This window comes from Hyperolius riggenbachi, chromosome 5 (genome assembly GCF_040937935.1).
Source record: "Hyperolius riggenbachi isolate aHypRig1 chromosome 5, aHypRig1.pri, whole genome shotgun sequence".
Lineage (NCBI taxonomy): Eukaryota > Metazoa > Chordata > Amphibia > Anura > Hyperoliidae > Hyperolius > Hyperolius riggenbachi.
In genome coordinates, this window is record NC_090650.1 from 56,734,716 (window position 1) to 56,755,781 (window position 21,066).

At 41.8% G+C, this 21,066-nt stretch overlaps 1 protein-coding gene across 3 annotated transcripts in view; it reads left to right on the forward strand.

The window, feature by feature from the left end:
* The window catches only part of MKX (mohawk homeobox), a 164,943-nt gene that overhangs the window by 10,783 nt on the left and 133,094 nt on the right, over positions 1–21,066 (forward strand). For 2 of the 3 annotated variants that reach the window (XM_068235728.1, XM_068235729.1), the window contains exon 2: positions 17,873–18,126. In XM_068235728.1, coding sequence (XP_068091829.1) covers positions 17,948–18,126 — 179 coding nt within the window. In that variant the 5' untranslated portion in view covers positions 17,873–17,947. Of the gene's footprint in view, positions 1–8,777; positions 8,804–17,872; positions 18,127–21,066 lie in introns of those variants that run through there. The other variant, XM_068235730.1, reaches the window with a different exon arrangement.

Below are 21,066 nucleotides of genomic sequence, written 5' to 3' on the forward strand. Positions count from 1 at the left end.
ATTTTTTACATATACATAAACATAGTTCCCTATTTTACATTTCATTTTAACACAAATCTAAAGCTAAAATAAACTTATGAGATAATGACTTGTATGTGTACAGATAAGAAATAGAACATTACTAACAGAGGGAAAAAGTCTCATGCGATTATCTTGTACAGGAAGAGTTAAAACATTTGAGTTGTTATCTATGCAAAAGAGCTTCTCTGAGCTACCAACTTGGTTAAACTCAGTCCTGTTTTCTGAATAGCTTAAACAGCCTAGAAACAGTGAAAGACAGCTCGTGATAAGGTTTAACTGCGGGAAAGTTCAAAGGGTCATTAGCTCTGCTCTATTTTACAGTTTAAAATGCAGAGTGTAGTATGTAAACTGCAAATATTAGAGACTAATGCAGTGTGATAGAAAAAACAGCTATGTAACTGAAAATAAAAATATGAGAATCTTTTATTTGCTACTCATGTTCTATCAATTATCTGTGCTAACCATACAGTTCATTATATCATAAGTTTATTTTCGGTTCAGTGTCACTTTAAGTGCTTGTCATGTAAACATGTACACACGCACGCACACACACACATATTTAATTATCTCCTACAGTATATGTGTTTGTCAGCATTTTTCCTAAACATGAGCCTTTGCTGTGTTTGTATGTTTATTATATATTTGAGTTTATTTGGCCACACTACAGCATGTTTGAGGATCAGTAACTTATGATATCAGAGCACTAATATAACTAATGGTTGGAGATATGAAGGTAACAAGCTACAATGACAAGCAGCGCACCTTATTTACTGGTTGAACACGTTGACGGTTTATGTCACTGGTAAATCAGATGCTCACGTGAACATGCAACCTGTACACGTGTAATGATTTCAATTGCTAGACACAGTCTTGTTATTTAGTTCACGCTGAGAAATATCATGGGTTCAATCCGGTCATTTCAAACAAAAGGATTTTATTTTATAAAAAATATTGTAACATTGTAATATTTTGAATGCATTTATAAAATGTTGGTTTAAAATTGAAGAAGTAACATTTTCCCCTAAACTATCATATAATAAAAAAGTACAGAGTAGTTTAATATAATTTCTTAATTTTAGATACTTTTTCATAATTGTGTAAAATATTTAGGCCGAAAGTCAAAGTAGCTATTATTGGTAAAACCAGAAATATTAATTACATCTTGCATAACATTTTTATTAATCTACACAATCATTCTACTTGCTACGTGATATGCTTTATTACATTTATAATTTATGGTTCAGTTGAACGTCAGAGTTTTTTTTTAGTACAAAACTGTAAGGTGAAAACTTTTTTACAGCATTTAAACATTTAGCAAACTTACTAGGCCTGTACCGCTAGCTTAAAAGCGTATTTTTATTTTCTTAAATGATAATGTGGAACAATTATTATAACGATATTGTAGTATAATTATTGTTTTGTTAAGCATTGATATTGTGCTGATACCTTTTCCAACAATACACAAGGATTAACTTTAATTAAAGGAGTCTAGATCATAAATCTTAACTTTTAATTAATATAGGATAAAAACATTGGTTGTGCTGATAAAATCAGTTGTGAAAAGAGTGAACTGTCGGTTGGGGTGCAGATCCTGTAAATGATCCCAAATGTATCAAAGGGGGATCCACCACAACTTACACTGCTATGTAAACCAAAAAACACCCTCCTTCATAACAAGCCCTTCATGTTTCACCCCCTCAAAGGGGGGCTTCGTCATGGGTACAATAAAGTGCTCAGTGCTAGAGTGCCTAGTGCAATAATATACATAACATTTAACATTTCACATCATATCACAAAAATGACAGCCTGTCGGCTAAAACAGCAGCCAGACTGGAACCAGTTTTGGGGGAAAGTCAAAAACCTGTGTACCCTCATGTTTTTGAATGTGGGGGGAAACCCATACTAACACAAGGAGATACCAACTCCAAGTGAATAATCGCTTGATTTCTAAATTGAGGCTCTAGTGCTAGAAGATGAAAGTGCTAACCACTCAGCCACTGTGTTGCCCAATATAATTTTGATAAATATACATTAAATTTAGTATTTATCGTTATTTATGGTGGAATAGTCTACCAGCATGCATAGCTATAAAAATACAAAGAAAGGAAGATATGGCCAGATAGCAAAAACCTTTCTTATGCCCCATTTCACGACCATCACACATCCATGTAGCTGACCTTGTTTTGTAGTATACATGCTCCTGGGCATGTTCCCGAGACTTGCTTCCTGGACATGGCTGGGAGGTCCTTTTTGATGAGTTAATGGTGAAGTTTTCAAGCTGTCAGTGTAATGGGTTCAGTTTATGCATACATACAAAGTTCAAAATAGATATTACATTTTCTGTCATAACCTTTGAACAGAAGTTTTAGAAACAACGTAAGGTAATTTTAACAACTGAAAAAGAAAAACCCAACCATTTATCATGCCTGAAAATCTTTCAAATGTAAATAACTTAACAACCTTTCAGTCCAAAAAACAACAACCCCCCAAAAATGTACACAAAGCTGAACAGAGCAGAATAAAGTAGCCAAGGACTGCAGTAAAATGATTTTTGAAATTTACTGTACTTTGGAGATTAAGATATAAACAAAAATGTAAACGAACTATACATTTACTACATTTTCCCGTATCCTTTGAGATATGAATACATTTTTTTTCTACCCGCTGTTGGGTACCCAAACTCTGTTGTTAGAATAATTTGAGCAGGCCCGGAATGATATGTTATTTTAGTTTATTCTACCTTCTGTTCTTGACTACTTTTTTATCTCATGCTTGCCCTTCAAAATTTTGGTAAGACTAAACCATAATACTTTAGGTAGTGCAGCAGTAGAGAATTTATGGTATATATTTTCATGGTTTAGCCCAAATTGAGAATGCCGTCAGGAGATACGCTGTTAGATTCACACATTGTTTGTTTTAATTTATTTATGTCTGTAGCCATACAAGGCTCATCTTACTCAGTGATTAACTTGTAGTTGATATGTGTTTATTTGACAGTATTATTGTGCTACTTTACATTATTCGGTTAATATTAATGAAGATTTTGAAATAAAAAACTGTATTCTTTAATTTTTTTTTTAAACTTGGCTCACACGGTTTATTAAAGCAGCAGGGGCGGCCATACTACGCCAGGAAAAAGAAAACACATATATAAGTAGATAAATACTTGTTCTACTTACATAACAGATCTTTATTACCTCAGACTGAAGCCAGTCCTGATGTAATTTCCTCCATTACATTTTTTTCTCCTAGAAACTGCACAGTCATATCTAGCTTGCTTTGTAAACACCTGAGCACAGCATAGATTGTATTTCAGCAGCTTCTGCAGAGGGGTGAGGTGTATTTCTATGTACCAAATAGAGCCAGGCTGACTGAGATAAGATTTATTACAGCAGAAACATTTCTGATTATATTGGAATGCTTGCAATGCAGGGTCAGGCTGTAGACTGCATAATAAACACAGAGCAGTAAATAAATGGAATTTGATTTTATAGCTGACAATCCCGCTTTAGGACAAGTGCGCAGAACAAAGAAATGGTCAGGGGAAACTCAGTTATTACAAAGGACATTTGTGTGATGTGCATATAAACATTTTACGTGACGTAATATCTACAGAGCAAATTTGCAATTGGCAGAATAACAAAGTGAATAATTTCTCAGGTACTTAAAACTAAGTAGCTAACAGAGGCGCTTAGCAAAATCCTGACCTTTTATTGCCATATACCCCTCGTTTATTGCCTGATGAAGCGGGGTTAAACCTGCGCAACGCGTTGCAACTTTGTTCTGGAGTACGTCAATAAATTTACGTCTGTTTTGAAATTGACTGTTCTTGTGTCTGCTTCAGGGAGGTAAGTCCACCACTGCCTCCGTAGCAATTTTTAGAATTTTAGTATATTTTTATCCTTTTGGTACCTCTGTTTGCTTTATATCAGAATTGAGTCCACTCCGTGTGGAGGGGTGATATACCACCTTCTTTCCTTGATCTACAGAGAGGGACTTCTTAATCCTGAGCGAGGACAGGTCTAATATCCTGACCTGCATTTACAGTGTTTACCTAGTAGGTAACCCCGGTTTGTGAGTATATTTCTACTTACTTTCATAATTCCCTTTATCAGTACTTATTACACTATATTGGGCTCTCGGTGTCCCTTTCTGTATTAAAACTAAGTGGTTAATTTAAAAACAACAAAAAAGGACATTTGTCTAAATACCAGGGAACCTAAGATAATCACAGTTAGTGAAGTTGAATGTGAAGTTCGTCATGCATGAGTTTTTGGAAAGAGTCCAATCATATTTATAGCTTTGACCCTTTCTCTGTGTGGTGGGACAGTTGGTTTGATCAAGTGCTTTGAAAGCCTTTGTTGTGCAGCGTGTATTGTTTCTAATAGGGGAAGTGTATTGCGATGTAACATTTTTGGGGTAATTATTACATTAGCCTGTATTAGGATCAGAATGTCATGAAGAAATGTAATTACTTGCTTCCAGTAACCTAGAATAATAGGTTATGACCAAATCAGATGGAAAAAGGTACTCACGGAGCTTCAACAGATCTTTAGTCTATTCGAGAGGTGCAAAGAAAGTTTCTACACACTAGAGAGAAGATCCTTCCACATTTATCAGACACTGATCTAGAGTAGTGAGGCAGCTGTGAATTTGTACGCCACACCTGAGAAGATAATAACATACCTAATGGAAATTTTATTTAGCATCTTGGATGGACTCTTTTGTATAGTATATACAGTTTGACACCTGCTTTTTCTTTGCTCTGTTATTTTATGTGGTTCAGTATGAAAATGTGGTCAATTGCAATTGACCAATAAAAAGCAATTGTAGGAAAGACTGTTTGTGGGCTGTGTAGTCGGTACAAAAATCATCCGACTCCAGTGCCTCAGGTTATGAAACCACCGACTCCAACTCCAGGTACCCAAAACTGCTCTGACTTCTGGACTTCAACTCCTTAGTCTAATACTTACCAGGGCTATGGAGTTGGTACAGAAATCATGCGAATCCAACTCCACAGTTTATGAAACCAACAACTCCGACTCCAGGTACCCATAATTGCTCTGAGTGAGTTCTTTGTAGGAGACAAAAAAGACACAGAGAGACCGGGAGCCCGATCTGGTGTATTATCAAAGGGGCACCAGAATATGTGTGCAGATCGAAGGAAATATACTCACAAGGTTTGGGTTGCTATATATATGCACCCACTTTTGATCGCATGTGAGGAAGTACCGTCCTCACTCGGCCTTGCTTCTAGCAGTGTGGTTGGTCGCAGCTCCAAAAAAGTATGCCACTGGAAGAGCCTTCCAAGTGTGCACGCCCCTAGACAGGGGTAGGATAAACTGGGAGGAGAATAGAAGGCGCCCGTGGACATGTAACTGTAAGTTTAGTAGTAATTAAGATAAGGTACTTAAGTTCCTACCTTGACACAGTAGGACTCATACGTACAGTCGTAGTTGAAGTTTTTCAAGCTTTATTAGGGCACAAGTGACAACGCGTTTCGCGGCCAAGCCGCTTCCTCAAGTCTATAGGTGTGCCAGTATAGTCTCAAGGTCACGAATAGCGCCTCTGTCATAATTGCTCTGACTCCTTGACTCCAACTGCTCAGGATTATCATGGACTGCACAGATCCGTTGCAGAGTGACAAGTGTGAACGTATCCTATTTATAAAATAAGAGCCTTTCACTGTCAGTTTAACGATAAGCGGAGAAGGGACAAAAAATGTCCATTCTCCGCTCTAGTGGGAACACAGCCTAAAGCTAGTGATAAGAGTTTGTAAGAAGTAATTGCCTCAGTTCCTTTGTATGATCATGGGATTTAGCGTTATCTAGATCAACCTGTTACTAATTATGAGGCCTGTTATTGTGTGTGAATCGACATCTCGCACGTCCCGATCAGATAACGTTGACATTTATTACAAGTAGCAGTTCGGCAGCCTGGTGATGGATGTCGTACACATTTGTTAACAATTAGTTAGCTGGTAGTTGGAATAATAATCATCAGGCAGAGGTCTCTTTTTTTTCTGTTTTACAAAGTACCCTATAAGCGTATCAGTGCTTTTTCAATATGTATAGACTTTTTAAGAGGTATGAACAGCTTCCAGAGTTTTGTGCTCATTTGTTCTCGAGGCCACACAAGTTAAATAACACAAATTTAAAAAAAGAAATAACACTTTTTTTTGCAGGCCTCAAAATGTTGGTCACATGGTCCATGTGTCTGTTTCCAAAACTCTGTGGGATCAGCCCACTGGGAGTGTCCTTTGATCACTTTCCTCAGACTCGTATTCTGCTCTCTAAACAAGCCCATTAAAGCAAATCTGTGAGATCCACATGTCGTAAAATTACATTCTTACCTCTGTAGAGGGAAGCCTCTGAATCCTTCAGATGCTTCCCACGTCCTCCACCTGACAACTGGTCCAGTGCTGAGACCCTCAGAAGTTTGCGGCCATGCTCCTGTACGCGAACGAGCATGGCCGCACCGCACAGGATGGCTTGTACCTGTGTGGTAGCAAGGAGCTGAGGCTCAGGCTCAATGGAATAAACCAAGCCCATTCAGGCGTAGTGCAGCCGAGCTCCGTTTACAAGCTGTCCCAGCGGTGGAATGGTGAGATGGAGGGGGCGGCGGAACCTAAAATTTAAAATACATGTAAACACATACAAATAAGAAGCATGTTTCTTACAGAGTAAAATGAGCATGAATGACTTTTCTCCTATGTTGCTGTCACTTACAGTAGGTAGTAAAAATCTGACAGAAGCAACAGGTTTTGGGCTAGTCCATCTCTCCATAGGGTATTCTCAGCATGGCCTTAATTTTTTACAAACACACTTCTTAAAAAATCTGTAAAAAGATGCTGGCCTGCCTCCGTGCACACTGCACACTTTTTGTCTGTTGGACAGAGCAACTGCCATTTACTAAGTGCTTTTGTAAATAAAGAAAACTCTGAAAATTCCCTCTGAGGAGATGGGCTAGTCCAAAACCTGTCGGTTCTGTCAGATTTCTACTGCTTACTGTAAGTGACAGCAACATGGGAGAAAGGTAATTTATGGCTCATTTTACTCGGGAAGAAATGTACGTCTTATCTGTATATGTTTACATGTATTTGATGCAGCACAAGAGAAAGGGATGTGTGCTCTGACCGGTCAACTCCTGACTTAAATACTGGCTGCCTCAAGTCTATTGACTAATTAAAATAGCAAAGTGTTTGCATATTGCATTCGCCCACCAGAATATGCAGGATCTAAACTATCCACCTGCTCTTCCTGCAGGAGTTGGCCCATGCAATATATTGCATCTCAACAGGGGTGCCGCGTGTAGGCTTCCTTGTACCCCCAAGAAATTAAGGGCGGCGTGTATATTTTACATGTATTTGAAATTTTAATATCTTGGTGACAGTGGTCCTTTAACAGTGAAATTCTAAGTGAATGACTGTAGTTTCGATCTATTTGGATCTAAAGAAAAGATTATATTTAGTTGATACACATCATTAACCTCTATGGCGGTATGATTAGTTCTGGATTTTAGGGTCTAATAGTGGTGCAATTTTTTACCCCGCAGAGACATCTGCGACAGCCCATGCACTAACTCACCTCCCTGGGATCCATCGCTGCAATTCTCCCTCCGTCGTCTTGGTGGCACTGTAACTCTATAGGGAAATCACCATCTGTCGTCATGACGACAAATAGCTGCCTCACCCAAGGAATTCTGTGCCTCCAAGGATCAGAACACTTATCTCTGTCGGCGTCTGGATCCCGGGGGGAGGTGAGTTAAAACGCTGCCACTGTCTCAACATCTCCCTATACCTCCAGGTGGCTACCCCGTGTCAGGTTTAGGATTATCGCTCCTGGCTGTTTTTTTTCACTCCAAGTCTGACTAGGGGTTACCGCCAGGAAGGTTAAAGGATCCAAACTATTCCTGATATCGGAACCAGTTGCGATTGTATGTATGAAAAAAAATCTGCCACGCTGATGACCAGTTCATTAAGGAAACAATGGATTGGATAGTTTACAATTGTTTGGGTTTGTCTGCTTCTCTGTTTTTGATAAAAAAAATATATACCTTTTTAGATGCACCTACCTGTTTGGGCGTTCTAGTTCTTTCAAGAGAGCCTGCAAGACTGTGTACAAATGAGGGGCTTTGTGGTAAGTCTTTCAGGTAGTTAGTCATTATGAAAGGTGATTGACCAGACAGGGCTACCAAACCAAAGCACACATATATGCAATGGCTTTCCTGTTTAATCTAGAGTACATCACAAGTCCCTCAAATCTACACAGGGGAGGGGATCCTGGAGCACCCAGGAAACAGGGGAGGAGCTGAACTTTCCGCACTAGTGGCTACTTTCTGTGTACAAGCTACATCCTGTGTCCAGCCCAGATGCCCCACCCACTAAGAGCACTGTATCAGTGTGTCATGCATAGACACATACCATGGTCTGTGTAGAACCTGTAATCTCTGGTAGCGCACAGCATGGCTTGCGCTACTGTGACGGAACGTGACGTACCACAGAGCCAACATGCTGATTTTAATTGGACCATTACAGAGCATCGCTGTGCAATCATAACTTATATAATAACGCACCAAAAAAATCATACTGTAAATGCAGCCTGAAGCTGCCATTAATTCTCTGCACAGCAGCTGACCGGTCAGGTACTGCAGTGATGTATTGGCTGTTAGCAGACATGTCAGGAGGAAGGGTCCAATCGCAGAGGGGGAACCCTGCCCCAGTCAGCAGCCTTGCTGACCTGAGACAAGCAAGGAGACAAGCAAGGAGAAGCTAGTTTTTCAGGTATGTCGGCAGTTAGCATGCATCATGAAAATTAGTTTATCAAATTCAGCAGCTTGGCTCAGTTTCAAATCGTACACTATTTGCCCTCAAGCTCGATAAATCAGCATCTTGTAGATACTTCTGCTTCTGACTGCTGAGGAGCACTCGGATATTGGAAAATGACATGCTTGGGCTTTATTAGGCAAAGTTTATTGAGTGATTTATGTTGTTGCTTTTACATGGAAAGCCATAGGGAAAGCAGTCAATAGTTCCTGTAGGGGTTATTAACCCTTTAGCAGCCAATTTATTTAGAGGCTTGCAAGTGCTGCAGGCCAATTTATTTTAGGACATTTTTTTTATGTCTTATTTGTTACATTTCCTTGTCACTAATTAGTACTGCTGTAATGTGTATTTATGGCCACTTGTCACTAGGGGGCAGTGTGAGACGATAACAGATGACTTCTGCTTTCAGTTTCTATATCATTTGCTAGTAGAGAGACATCAAAACATTCCAAGAATTTACAGCACAACAAATTCTGCCAGCTGAGGTCAAAAGCAGAGCACTTATCTGAAACAAGATAACTCCTTTGAAGCTGCTAATGGGTTAAAAGGCACCTGAAGTGAAAGAGATATGGAGCCTTCCATATATATTTCCTTTCAAACAATGCAGATTGCCTGGCTGTCTTGCTGATCCTCTGCCTCTATTACTCTTAGCCATAGATCTTGAACAAGCATGCAGATCAGATGTTTGTGACTGAAGTCTGACTGGAGTAGCCACATGCTTGTTTCAGATGTGTGATCCAGATACAACTGCAGCCAAAGAGAATAATACAACTACAAAGGCAACTGGTATTGTTTTAAAAGGAAATAAATACATATGGCAGCCTCCATATTCCTCTCAGTTCAGGTGTCCTTTAAAGGGGAATTCCACTCAGTGCTTTTTCGTTCAGCTTTGTATTGTATATTGCAAGGGTTAACCTTCCTGGCGGTAACCCCGAACGTAGTTTGGGGTAAGCCGCGCAGGAGGATTTCTCAGGCCCTGCTGGGCCGATTTGCAAAATTTATTTTTTTTGCTACATGCATCTAGCACTATGGCCGCCTCTCTGTGCCGATTCGCCGCTATCCGCCGCGCCCCCCCCCCCCTTAGACCCCTTGCGTAGCCTGGCCTATCAGCGGCAGGCAGCGCTGAGGGGTGGATCGGGACTCCCGATGACGTCACAATGTCGATGATGCCATGGCGATGGGGGAAGCCCTCCAGGAAATCCCGTTCTTTGAACGGTATTTCCTGATCGCAGATCGCCGAGGCGTTCAAAGCGTGTGGGGGGATGCCGCTGCACTGTTGCCATGGTTGCAAAGAAGTGCAGCTTGCGCTTACTGTCAGTTCTGAGAATTCTTAGTTGGCTGCAAAGTGAAATGGAAAAATTATTATTAATAATATCTATTTTTTTAATATAATTTAAACAAACCTGAACTGAAGAAAAACAGACATATACTCCATATGTTTACTCCCTGCACATTCCTGGGTCCTCCATCTTAAAAAATGATGCCATACCCAAAACAGCATCCAGGTCGGTGCTTAATGAACTTTGAACTGGATGTGCAAGAGGGACTTGAGCGTGCAAGGGCTGGCAATATGCTGGCAAAAGTTGGCGAGAGGGGGGTTATGGGAGGGAAGAGGAAGGGTGACACAGAAGAGGTCAGCCCCTTCCTGTTGCTGGATATTTGGCAATTTTACAAAAAAATATTTTAGTGGTGGATTTGGGGACCAGGGGCAGCAACAAAGATGAACAAAGAATCCAGTAAGATATGATTGCCATAAAGGCACATACCCGTATTGCTTATTTCATTCATTAAAATTGAGTTTAGGTGTCCTTTAATTTTTCCAGCACTGACATTTTCAAAAACACTTTTGCAACAGCAATCTACATTTATGAAGATTATATGATGATGGTGGAATTTTGCATTAAAGTGGACCTGAACTCTTCCACAGGACCAAAGGGAAACATAGAGAAATGCATCCTGTATATATTTAGAGAGTTTAGCCTCTAATTCCTCCACATATGTCACCAATCACAACTGTAATATGATCTCTCAGCTGTGTCAGCTGGCTGCCTCGGTAGAACAGCTGATTTGTAAACACAATGCTAACCCGATGTCTGCTTCCATGAAAGCAGGAAGTAGACACACTGCAGATTTATTGCAGGATTTGTATAAGAAATGTTTTTCTGCAAAGGTTATTTTGCTGATGCTCATGTTTTAGAGCAGAGAGGAAGTTTTGAGTTCAGGTCCACTTTAAGCATGAGCCAAATGAAGATAGGGATCGCTGCTGCTGTGAACCCAATGTATGGCCGCCCCATCAAATGAACAGCCTAATTCAATAAGCTCAGCATGACTGTACAAAATGTGAGAGCAGAATAGAACCATTTAGAAACGAGTCATTTCAGCCTCTCTCCCAGCCATTCAGTGTACAGCGGAGGACGGAGGGGACACATTTGTAGACCATTATGCAGATTTAATAGTGTGAGACCGGAATACTGGAGATCTGCTTCAATGACATAAATAACTGGACACTTCTAAAATGCAACAGAATCTCAAGCGAACGAGAGGCTGGAGGTAAATTGAGCGGAACTAATCAGAGTATTGTCTTCAGCCAATTATCTGTGCGGTACCCTGTCCACCTCCCCTCCCCCCATCCTCCTTGGTGTTGTGTGTCCCAATCATTGGAGGACAGGCCAGGATAGAAAAAGAGCATTCCTAAACATGGATGATTGCATTTTACAAGTTTTTCCACAGCAACGCCTTCAGTTTAGCCATGGGCCTCAATTTATTGAATAACCAGAAAGCACACTACAATTCCCCAGCTATGCCAAACACGTTGCAGTTCCTCTCTGGCAATAACTTATCGTTTTTTACAACCAGAGTACAGCGGCCTGGCCGTTTCTAGGCGGCGAACATACGTGTTAGTGTTTTCAACAGAAATAACACAAAGGTGACGCATTCGGCGGGCAAATGTATGAATTCTGCTGCAGAGAAGGAAGCGGAGGTCATGGATTTATTTGCTGCCCAAGAGTTTTTTTTATTATTATGTAATGATATAGCGCCAACATCTTCTGCAGCACTGTACAGAGTATATTGTCTTGTCACTTAACGGTCCCTCAGAGGAGCTCATAATATAATCCCTACCATAGTCATATGTCTATGTATGTATCTTGTAGTGTACGTATCGTAGTCCAAGGCCGATTTATAGCCAATTCAGTTATCTGTATGTTTTTGGGATGTGGAAGGAAACGGGAGTGTCCGGAGGAAACCTTCACATGGGGGAGAACATACAAATTCTGTGCAGATAGTGCCCTGGCTGGGATTCATACCAGGGACCCAGCGCTGCAAGGCGAGAGCGCCAACCATTTAGGCTACTGTACTGCACCTATAGGGATAATCACTGATGGAGTAGACTTTCCAATCGCAAGGGGGCCCAGGGCTGCGGTGGACTCAATAACTCACCCTATCTGTTTCTGATGTAAGGCCCTTCCCCTCTCTATGATTTATAACCCTGCCCCTTCCTCCAGGGTAGATGTAGTGGTTGGAAGAGTAACAGAGGCTGCAGTATCATGGAGGAGATCATGGTAGCCACACTTGTTATGTGGCACCTGGCACTCTTGTGCACCATGCGCAATTCTTCTGCTCCCCTCCATGGTAAGAGATGCGTTGCTCACCTGCTGGCTAGTGACAAGTCTGCACAGCATTGGCCCTTAAAGAGGAACGTTAGTGAAGATGGAAATAAAATAAGTCAATATATCGCAAGCTGAGAAGTTACTAAATAGAAGAGAGATCAATAAATAATTGATATGCGCCATGTAATTTGTTCATATTGTTTGATCCACAATCAGCCTGCATGTAAACGTAAACTGTCATTATCTGTAACCACACCCATTAACAATGTAATAGGTTAAAAGGTTGTATATATATATATATATATATATATGCACAGGGATACTGGTTGCTAGGTAGTTAGAGACAGCTGTTATTTCCCACAATGCAACAAGGCTCCCACAGTGTGATGTCAGGACCAAGGTGTACCAGCCACTGATTGGGATGAAGTTCAATCCTTGGTTACAGTTACTCTTTAAGATATCGGGGGATCGATCAATTCTCATGTGTGTACGAGACTTAAGCTGAACATACACTAGGCCGATTCCCTGCCGATCGACAGCAGATTCGATCACTGGGATCGAATCTGCTGTCACATCGTTCACGCTAAATTTCGATCTATTTCGTCCGATCCCGTCGATCGCTGCGTGCGGGAAATTACCGTCAATCGCCCGCGGGTAGGGAGCGAGTCGCTAGCGGCGTTCGAGTGCCCGACGCAATACAGCTGCAATACATTACCTGCTCCGCCGGCGCGACTCCCCCGGTCTCTGCTGTCTTCTTCTCCGTTCTGGTCTGGTATCCGGCTGGCTTCACTGAACTTCCTGTCCCGGCAGGTAGTTTAAACAGTAGAGGGCGCTCTACTGTTTAAACTTCCCCCAGACAGGAAGAAGTGAAGCATGCCGGAGACCAGACCAGAGCGGAGAAGAAGACAGCGGAGACCTGGGGAATTGCGCAGTCGGAGCAGGTGATGTATGCAGGGGGGGGGGGGGAGTGGCGGCAGCACCACCACCACCACAGATTGTGAACGGTTTCAGGCTGAAATCGATTCACAATCTGTTTGCAGTAAAGGCAGCCATACGATCCCTCTCTGATCAGATTCGATCAGAGAGGGATCTATCTGTTGGTCGAATCTGATGGCAAATCGACCAGTGTATGGCTACCTTTACCCTCCTGATCTATCATCTAACCTGACTGCTCTCACTAGCCTGCACTCACCTTCCATTGTCTTCATTTACAGGTGTTAAATTGGGGGCAGGATCTCAATTACTGGTTACAGGACCTTATATACAAACTGAATACAAATTGATCCATGCAGTTGCCTAATAAAACTTCACTCTGTACCAGAGCAGGTTACCGGTGCTTACTTTCCAAGCAGCTACGCCATTCCTGCATACATCTACAACTTGAAGTCTGCAATAGGAAAGAAGCACAAAGCAGGCCGAAACAAGTTTAGCCAGTGGTGTGCTTCTTTATTGTTGCGGACTTCAAGCTACAGAGCCTTAATTAGACCCCGGCATTTGATTGTTACGAGACTGAGCATCAGAGCCAAAATAGTGCTTTAAGAAATTGTTACGTTTAAAGCTAAAGAAAAAGTTTAATTCTTTTGTATTGGCCGATTTTTTTTATAGATACTATCGCAACTGGTTTCGATAGAATTGTTCATTAAAAAATCACACTGGGCACCTTAAGAGTGCCAGGAGTTATAAAGTAAGAACTCCAAATTAGACCATCACAATCAATCAGTTCTTTATTCAAACCCTCATAAAGGAGCCATTACTATAAAGTAAAGCAAAGTAATAAAATATTATAGAGCTTAACAAGACAGCATAGCACCACAGCGTTTAAGTCAGAGCTTTTCCTTATTCAAGATGCGGCACACAGCCGAAAATTGATTGATTATAGCTGGTGACGGTGCAATGTCTCATCGTGCTACCCTAATGCTGCCCTATGTCACCGAGCTGTGCCTCCTACACACCAAATTGTGAGGGTAGGGAGGGTGAGGGTAGGGAGCCCCCTCCCCCCCCCCCCCGAGCTACATCTGTGCCAAACTGCCCCCCCCCCCCCCCTCAACAGGTTTACAGATAGGGTTGAATACCCTATATCGGGAACCAGTGGTACTACCTGAAATGTGATGTGTGTAGGGGGTATGGCTGTGGGGATATTGGGCCTCTAATATAAGCAGAATAATTTGATAGTGAATGTGGCAGCACAGGATCATACTGCACATGAGGGCAGCATAATCCTTAGGACAGTAGGATCATACACTTTGGAATACATAGTTCCATCCACTGTCCGGTGGAGAGACTGAGCACGTCCTCACATAGGTGCAGGCTTCCAGAGGAGAAGATAGAGTAATAAAGCAGACAGCTTCCACCTTGTTTGCTCAGAGCTTCTACCTTATTTTTGTTCTTACACCAAAGCTGTCATCCTTCCCCAACTTGACCACATCCAAAACTCCAGACAGGGGTTCAGGGCAATGAGGATAGCTAACCATCCCACCAACCCTGGCCACCCACCTACAACAGTTTCTTCAGTTGGCCTCCATAAGGTCAGAGGTTCCGGGCCATCTCCACCAGGACCTCAAGGCACAGGAACACATTCTTTACCTCTGCTCCTCATAAATAAGGAGAATGCACTCAAATGACTTTTAAAACTTGCATTTTATTGAATCATTTAGCAGTTACACGACATGTTTCAGGGTGATCCCCTTCATCAGGTGTACCCTCCGCTGCCTTTCCTTCTGCTGTCAAACTCCTGAACTCACTCCACGCACCCCCCACCCCACATAATCATCCCCCCTCCTTTTCCCCTTCAGGCTGCCATTGCTCAATGTTTCCTGTTGTTGATGCACTGTTCTTTGGTTTCGATGGATCGCTATTTTGCTGTTATTAAGTTTTTTCTTGCTTCCTAATTGAAGCCTTGTTTGTTCTCTGTATGTTCCAAAACGAGTTCTGGGTATGGCGAATAAAACCGATTCTGATTCTGCTAAGGTTCAGATACCAATGGTGTATTGGGAGTTTGTGTGCTGGTTCCACTGTCATGTTGCTAAACGAACACTTCATTACTCTAAAACTGCTCTCAGTCCTAAGATATTTGGATGTGGATGAATCTGCTTCCCATTTAATAACACTTGAGTTTCTGATGGGATGATGGGACATGGAGCTAACACTATAGCAGAGATTAGGAATGGGAACATGGATGACATAGAAACATATTCATGTCATTTGAGATTGGGTGGAAACTTTTTACCCTGCTCAGATGTGGAGATCCAGTTTTGAATCAGATTAAAGTGTTACTAAGGGCCCTTTTCCACTAGCAGTCGCTAGCGTTCACGCTGACCGCTAGCGATTGCTGAATAGCAAAGTGCAGGAGTTCCGGCTATTGCGTTGACGATTTTGCTATGCTGTAGTGCATAGCCAAATCGCGGCAAATATCGCTCCGCGGCACAATCGCGTTTGAGGCAAAAACGAATCGCGGTAGTGGAAATAACTTACCGCGATTCCTATTTTATTTAGCAAACCCTAGCGATTGTGAAATCACTAACGGTTTGCGATTCAGCTAGTGCAAACGCGCTAGTGGGAAAGGGCCCTTAAGCAGAGTTCCCCAACCCTGTCCTCAAGGCCCACCAACAGTACAGGTTTTACAGAAAACCACACACAATCACAGGTGAGGTAATTAGTGTCACAGCAGAGCTGGTTAACTACCTCTGTGGATTTCCACAAAACATGCACTGTTGGTGGGCCTTAAGGGCGGGGTTGGGGAACACTGACTTAAAGGACAACTGTAGTGAGGGGTATATGGAGGCTACCATATTTATTTCATTTAAAACAATACCAGTTGCCTGGCAGTCCTACTTGTCTATTTGGCTGCTGTAGTGTCTGAACCGCACCAGAAACAAGCATGCAGCCAATCTCGTCAGATCTGACAATAATGTCAGAAACACCTGATCTGCTGCATGCTTGTTCAGAGTCTGTGGCTAAAAGTATTAGAAGCACATGATCAGCAGGATAGCCAGGAAACTGGTATTGTTTAAAAGGAAATAAACATGGCAGCCTCCATATCCCACTCACTTCAGTTGTCCTGTAACTGCAAATCAAACAATGCAAGTTCTGGAAGCAGTCGTGTTAAAGACACACTGAAGCAAAAAAAAAAAAAAAATGACATAATGAATTGGTTGTGTAGTATGGATAATTATTAGAACATTAGTAGCAAAGAAAATATTCTCATTTTTTTTTTCAGTTATATAGTTTTTTTTTTTTAAATAACATTTTATAACATCATTCTGTAATATTTGCAGTTTACACACTACTCAGCATTCTAAATGATCTTACAGAGCAGGCTAGTGAACTTTTGAACTATCCAATATGTAGAAGAAGGCACTCCAGCAGGAAAAAAAAACAATACAGTGACTGACAGTTGAGATAATAAGCTTCAGAAGACAGAGCTCTCTGGGACTTTGAAAGTTGTGGAGCTCAATGGCTCTTTTGCATAGATAACAACTGGAGTTTCTTAACTCCTCCTGTACTGGGAACAATATTAGACTTATGTCTCTGCTCCTAATGTTTTATGTCTTAGCTGTACTACACATACAAATCATTATAGCATAATTTTTTTTTCCGCTTCAGTGTCTCTTTAACTATTAATGCCAGTTATATGTATGATTTGTTTGTATGTTTTGGATCGGAACTTCTCAAATGTAAAAGTTCTTTCTGTAACTGTGCTTGCTTTCATCTGCGCACCTATTCATACAGACTTCAGACCTTTCCACCCTGTAACTTTCCTGTTAGCAGAACTGAGGTCTTACTGTTGGTCACACCTACTTTCTGTGAACTACAGAGACGCCTCCTTATGTAGACACTTGGGCCCTAATTCAATTGTCTTTTTTCTCCCACAAGATATTTTTTCACCATGTTTAAAATAACTTTTAAGCACTCTATTGAAAAAGTATCAAAAAGTAGATGAAATAGCACTGTACTGTAAAAATGATGCTGAGTATGCTCTTGTTTGCCCGAGCCTTAAAAGGCATTTTATTTAAAGTGTACCAGAGATGAAGTTTGAGTACAGAAAGAGATGCCTAGCTGCAGTAAGGGAAGCCTCAGGATCCTTTTTAGGATTCCCTCGCCATTCTGCATTCAGGATCCTTTCACTGTTGTGCACATGAGCAGCCAGCTGCCCCTAGCAGTGGATCACTGGCCGTACCTGTCTGTGCACAGTAGCGGACCGTGACAGCGATTGGTGGCAGGATGGCCCAATGTGCAGAGGATGCAGGGGGTGGCTAAGAAGGCCTCCTAAGAGGCGACTATGCTTTTAGAGCCTATCATTCTAATGAGCCTAAGGTTGCATATATGTATATATGTATCATCATAAAAATATAATAAAAGCCCAATAGATTCCCATGAGTAGGTGAACCAGGTAATGAAGTCCTTCTCTCTTTCTCTGCAGGGACTGATTCTTCTTCATCGTAGGACCTTATCATTGTTTTCTGGACTCAGGAGAGAATCTTCGCACTGTTCTACCATGAACACCATAATGTTCAGTAAGCTCAGTGGTCAAGTCTTGTTTGAGGATGCCACCAGTGATCGGGAACGAGTAGTCCGGCCATACGTTGGAGTAATAGAGAGCACCAACCATGACGTAAGCTTGCAAGACAGCGTCTCCATGAAGGACAACGCCAGCATCCGGCATCGCCGCCCTGGGTAAGACCTTTTGTACTTTGTTTCCTATTTACTACAGTAGTTCATATATGCTCAGCCACAGTTTTTTATAAGCTTGAGGTGCTAACGTGTCATTTTGATAACCCCGATGGTGGTGAAAAAATGCAGCAAGTTGTACATCCTGCTTTGTGCAGACTTATGAATGACATTAGACAGAGAAGATTTGTTGGTGTATTTTACAGCAAGTCATATACTGTTGCTATGGTTTCCAGCAAGTTCCTAAAAACTGTTTTTGTATTACAGACTGAAGTTGAAAGATAATATTTAATGGCATTCAGTTACAGAACAACTTGTGTGGTGATTAAGTGTTTTATATAGGTTTTTGTCCTAAAGTGGAACAACTTTCTAGACATAACTGTATTATTTGAGGAGCTTTTATTCAAGCAATCTGTTTATCTGCTCATAGTCGTTTTACTGGCTCATTCATAATATTATAATCATCAATATGATTTATTGGATTTATATTGTGCCAACATATGCTGGACAATAAATAAGGTTACAGACAATGATAATAGAGGTGATGGGCAACCCAATATAGGTAATAAGCAGTAAGACACACAATGCCAGATCATACACTTGAGAATTAGTTCCAATAATATAAGTTAGTACTTTTCTTATGTCAGAGTGCACAATCAAGTAGGATACACAAGGAGGGAAGACCCTGCCAAAGGCTTACAATCTAAAGGAAGGCAGTGGTCACATGATAGGAGGAAGGCTGCACCGAGAGGTTGTCAGCAGAGAGAGTGAAGGCATCGGTAAGGTAGAGTAGGACTTATTGAAGAGAAGAGTTTTCTGGACTTGTTTGAAAGTGTTGATAGAGGAGGCAAGCGAGATGGGCAGTGGGTCAGAGTTCCACATGATGGGGGTGGCTCTAGTGAAGTCCTGTAGTCGCACATGGAAGTGCGAGATGCGTGGGGTAGTTAGGAGAAGGTCGTTGGAGGAGCGAAGAGGGTGGCCAGGTGTGTATCTGCTGACCAGGTCAGAGATGTAGGTCGGGCAGCACTTGTGTAAAGGTTTGTAGGCCACACATAGGATCTTGAAGCTAGCACAGATAGCACTTATCAGAATGCTGGCTAAGGAGAACTAAAAGAATACTAAAAACATGTACACATATTTAAAAGTCAATTGCAGTTGGTTTTCCCATCTAGGACTTGTCTGTAAAGGTCAGTACACTTTTTAGAGGAAACCTCAGCCAAGGCGGCTGCTAAAGACCGCTTTGGGTGAGAATCTACTGTGTGTATGGTGGTCCTGATACTTTGGGGACAGATGCAGCATGTTCGATCATCTTCCCAGAGAGCAGCTCAACGCCACTGTTCTCTCCTTTACTCTGCCTCTGTCATCATTCGCCACACATCGTTCCTCTTCACCATAGTGACAGTGCAACCTCGGACATGAACTATTACCCCGAGGTATCTTGTCCTAATCACTGCCAGACCTCAGTAATTTGAAGTGTGTACTTGGCTTGTTTTCTAACAAAAGTGCAAAATAAGCTCCATACTCAGATGATAGTTGTTTATCAGAATGACAGTTCATGGTTTGCTCAGATGAGCGGAATGTACTGTCCTGTGGAGAGGGAAGGGGGAGGAGAAGCTGGAAGCTCCATGCAGCACGCTGGGACAACCTAACGGGACACTGGGAGGGGGAGGGTTGAAGTGTGAGCCAGTGCCCCTATTGCATTGTACAGTGCTGTCAGTGTACATTTGTGATCATTTCAGGGGAGTGTACCAGAGTTCTTCACCAGCAGTGGACCATGTTGGTAAATCAGTAGGCAATTGCTAGTCCACTGATACCTCTTATTGAGTATATGTAGCGACGCCACTGTGTAAGGGCCCTAGCACACCAGAGGGTATTTTCTGGGTCATTTTTGTTTAAAAAAAAAACGTTTCCATTGACTTGCATTAACATTTCAGTAAAAGCGTGGCAAAATTGCAGCGATCGTGATTTACAAAAACAGAACAAAACGCAATTACGCTATTTTTCCACAATTTTAATGTGATTTGAATGCAAGTCAATACAAGCGTTTTTTTTCAAAAATGAACAACAAACTGCAAAATGCAGATCCTAGTGCTTAACGCTAACCCCCTTATTTATTTATTTGTTGTATTTATAAAGCGCCAACATATTACGCAGCGCTGACCCCCTTGTCTATTGCCTAACACTAACACCCCCTCCTAGTACCTAAGACTAACCTCCCCCAAAGCTAGTGCCTAACGCTAACCCACCCCCGTGCCTAACACTAACCTCCCCCTTGTAATAGCTAACACTAACTACTATTTGTAGCTGATCTTCTACACATAAATGATTGGCTACATCCATTATTCCCTGTAGAGTAGCTAGCTGATCAGCAACCAACCATCCGCCTATTAGACAAAGACAAAGACAAATATCATTTATATTGCGCTTTTCTCCTGGCGGACTCAAAGCGCCAGAGCTGCAGCCACTAGGACGCGCTCTATATTAGATGCTTGCCGGTCTGATTTGATCTGCCGCCTATTTGTTTCCCTCACTATTATAGAACAGAACATGGTGCCCAGGCCCAGCAGGGAGCAAGCGATCATCTTGATGACTAATTTGCTGCTTCTTTTCAGTGGCCAATCAGTAGGATGGGGGAGGAGCTTTGTTCAGACTGTGCTGTTTACCTACAGTGGAGAGCATTGAGTAATATGCTGCCTGAGCTGCAGGGCTGTGCTGTCTGAATCACGGGATTGGTCAGAGTTAAAAATCATTTGGCAGGTCAGACCTTTCTCTTAGGCTGTATTTCATCTGTGTATTTAGCCGTTTGCCGAAGCAAGGCTTTAATCTGCCCTACAGCAGTGCAGTCTGGCTTAACATATGGCGGGATTGGCTTTAGACATATTTCCTGCCATTTAAATTTTGATTAATGGCTGAACAGAAACTTTTCTGAGCGGAGGAACACGATCG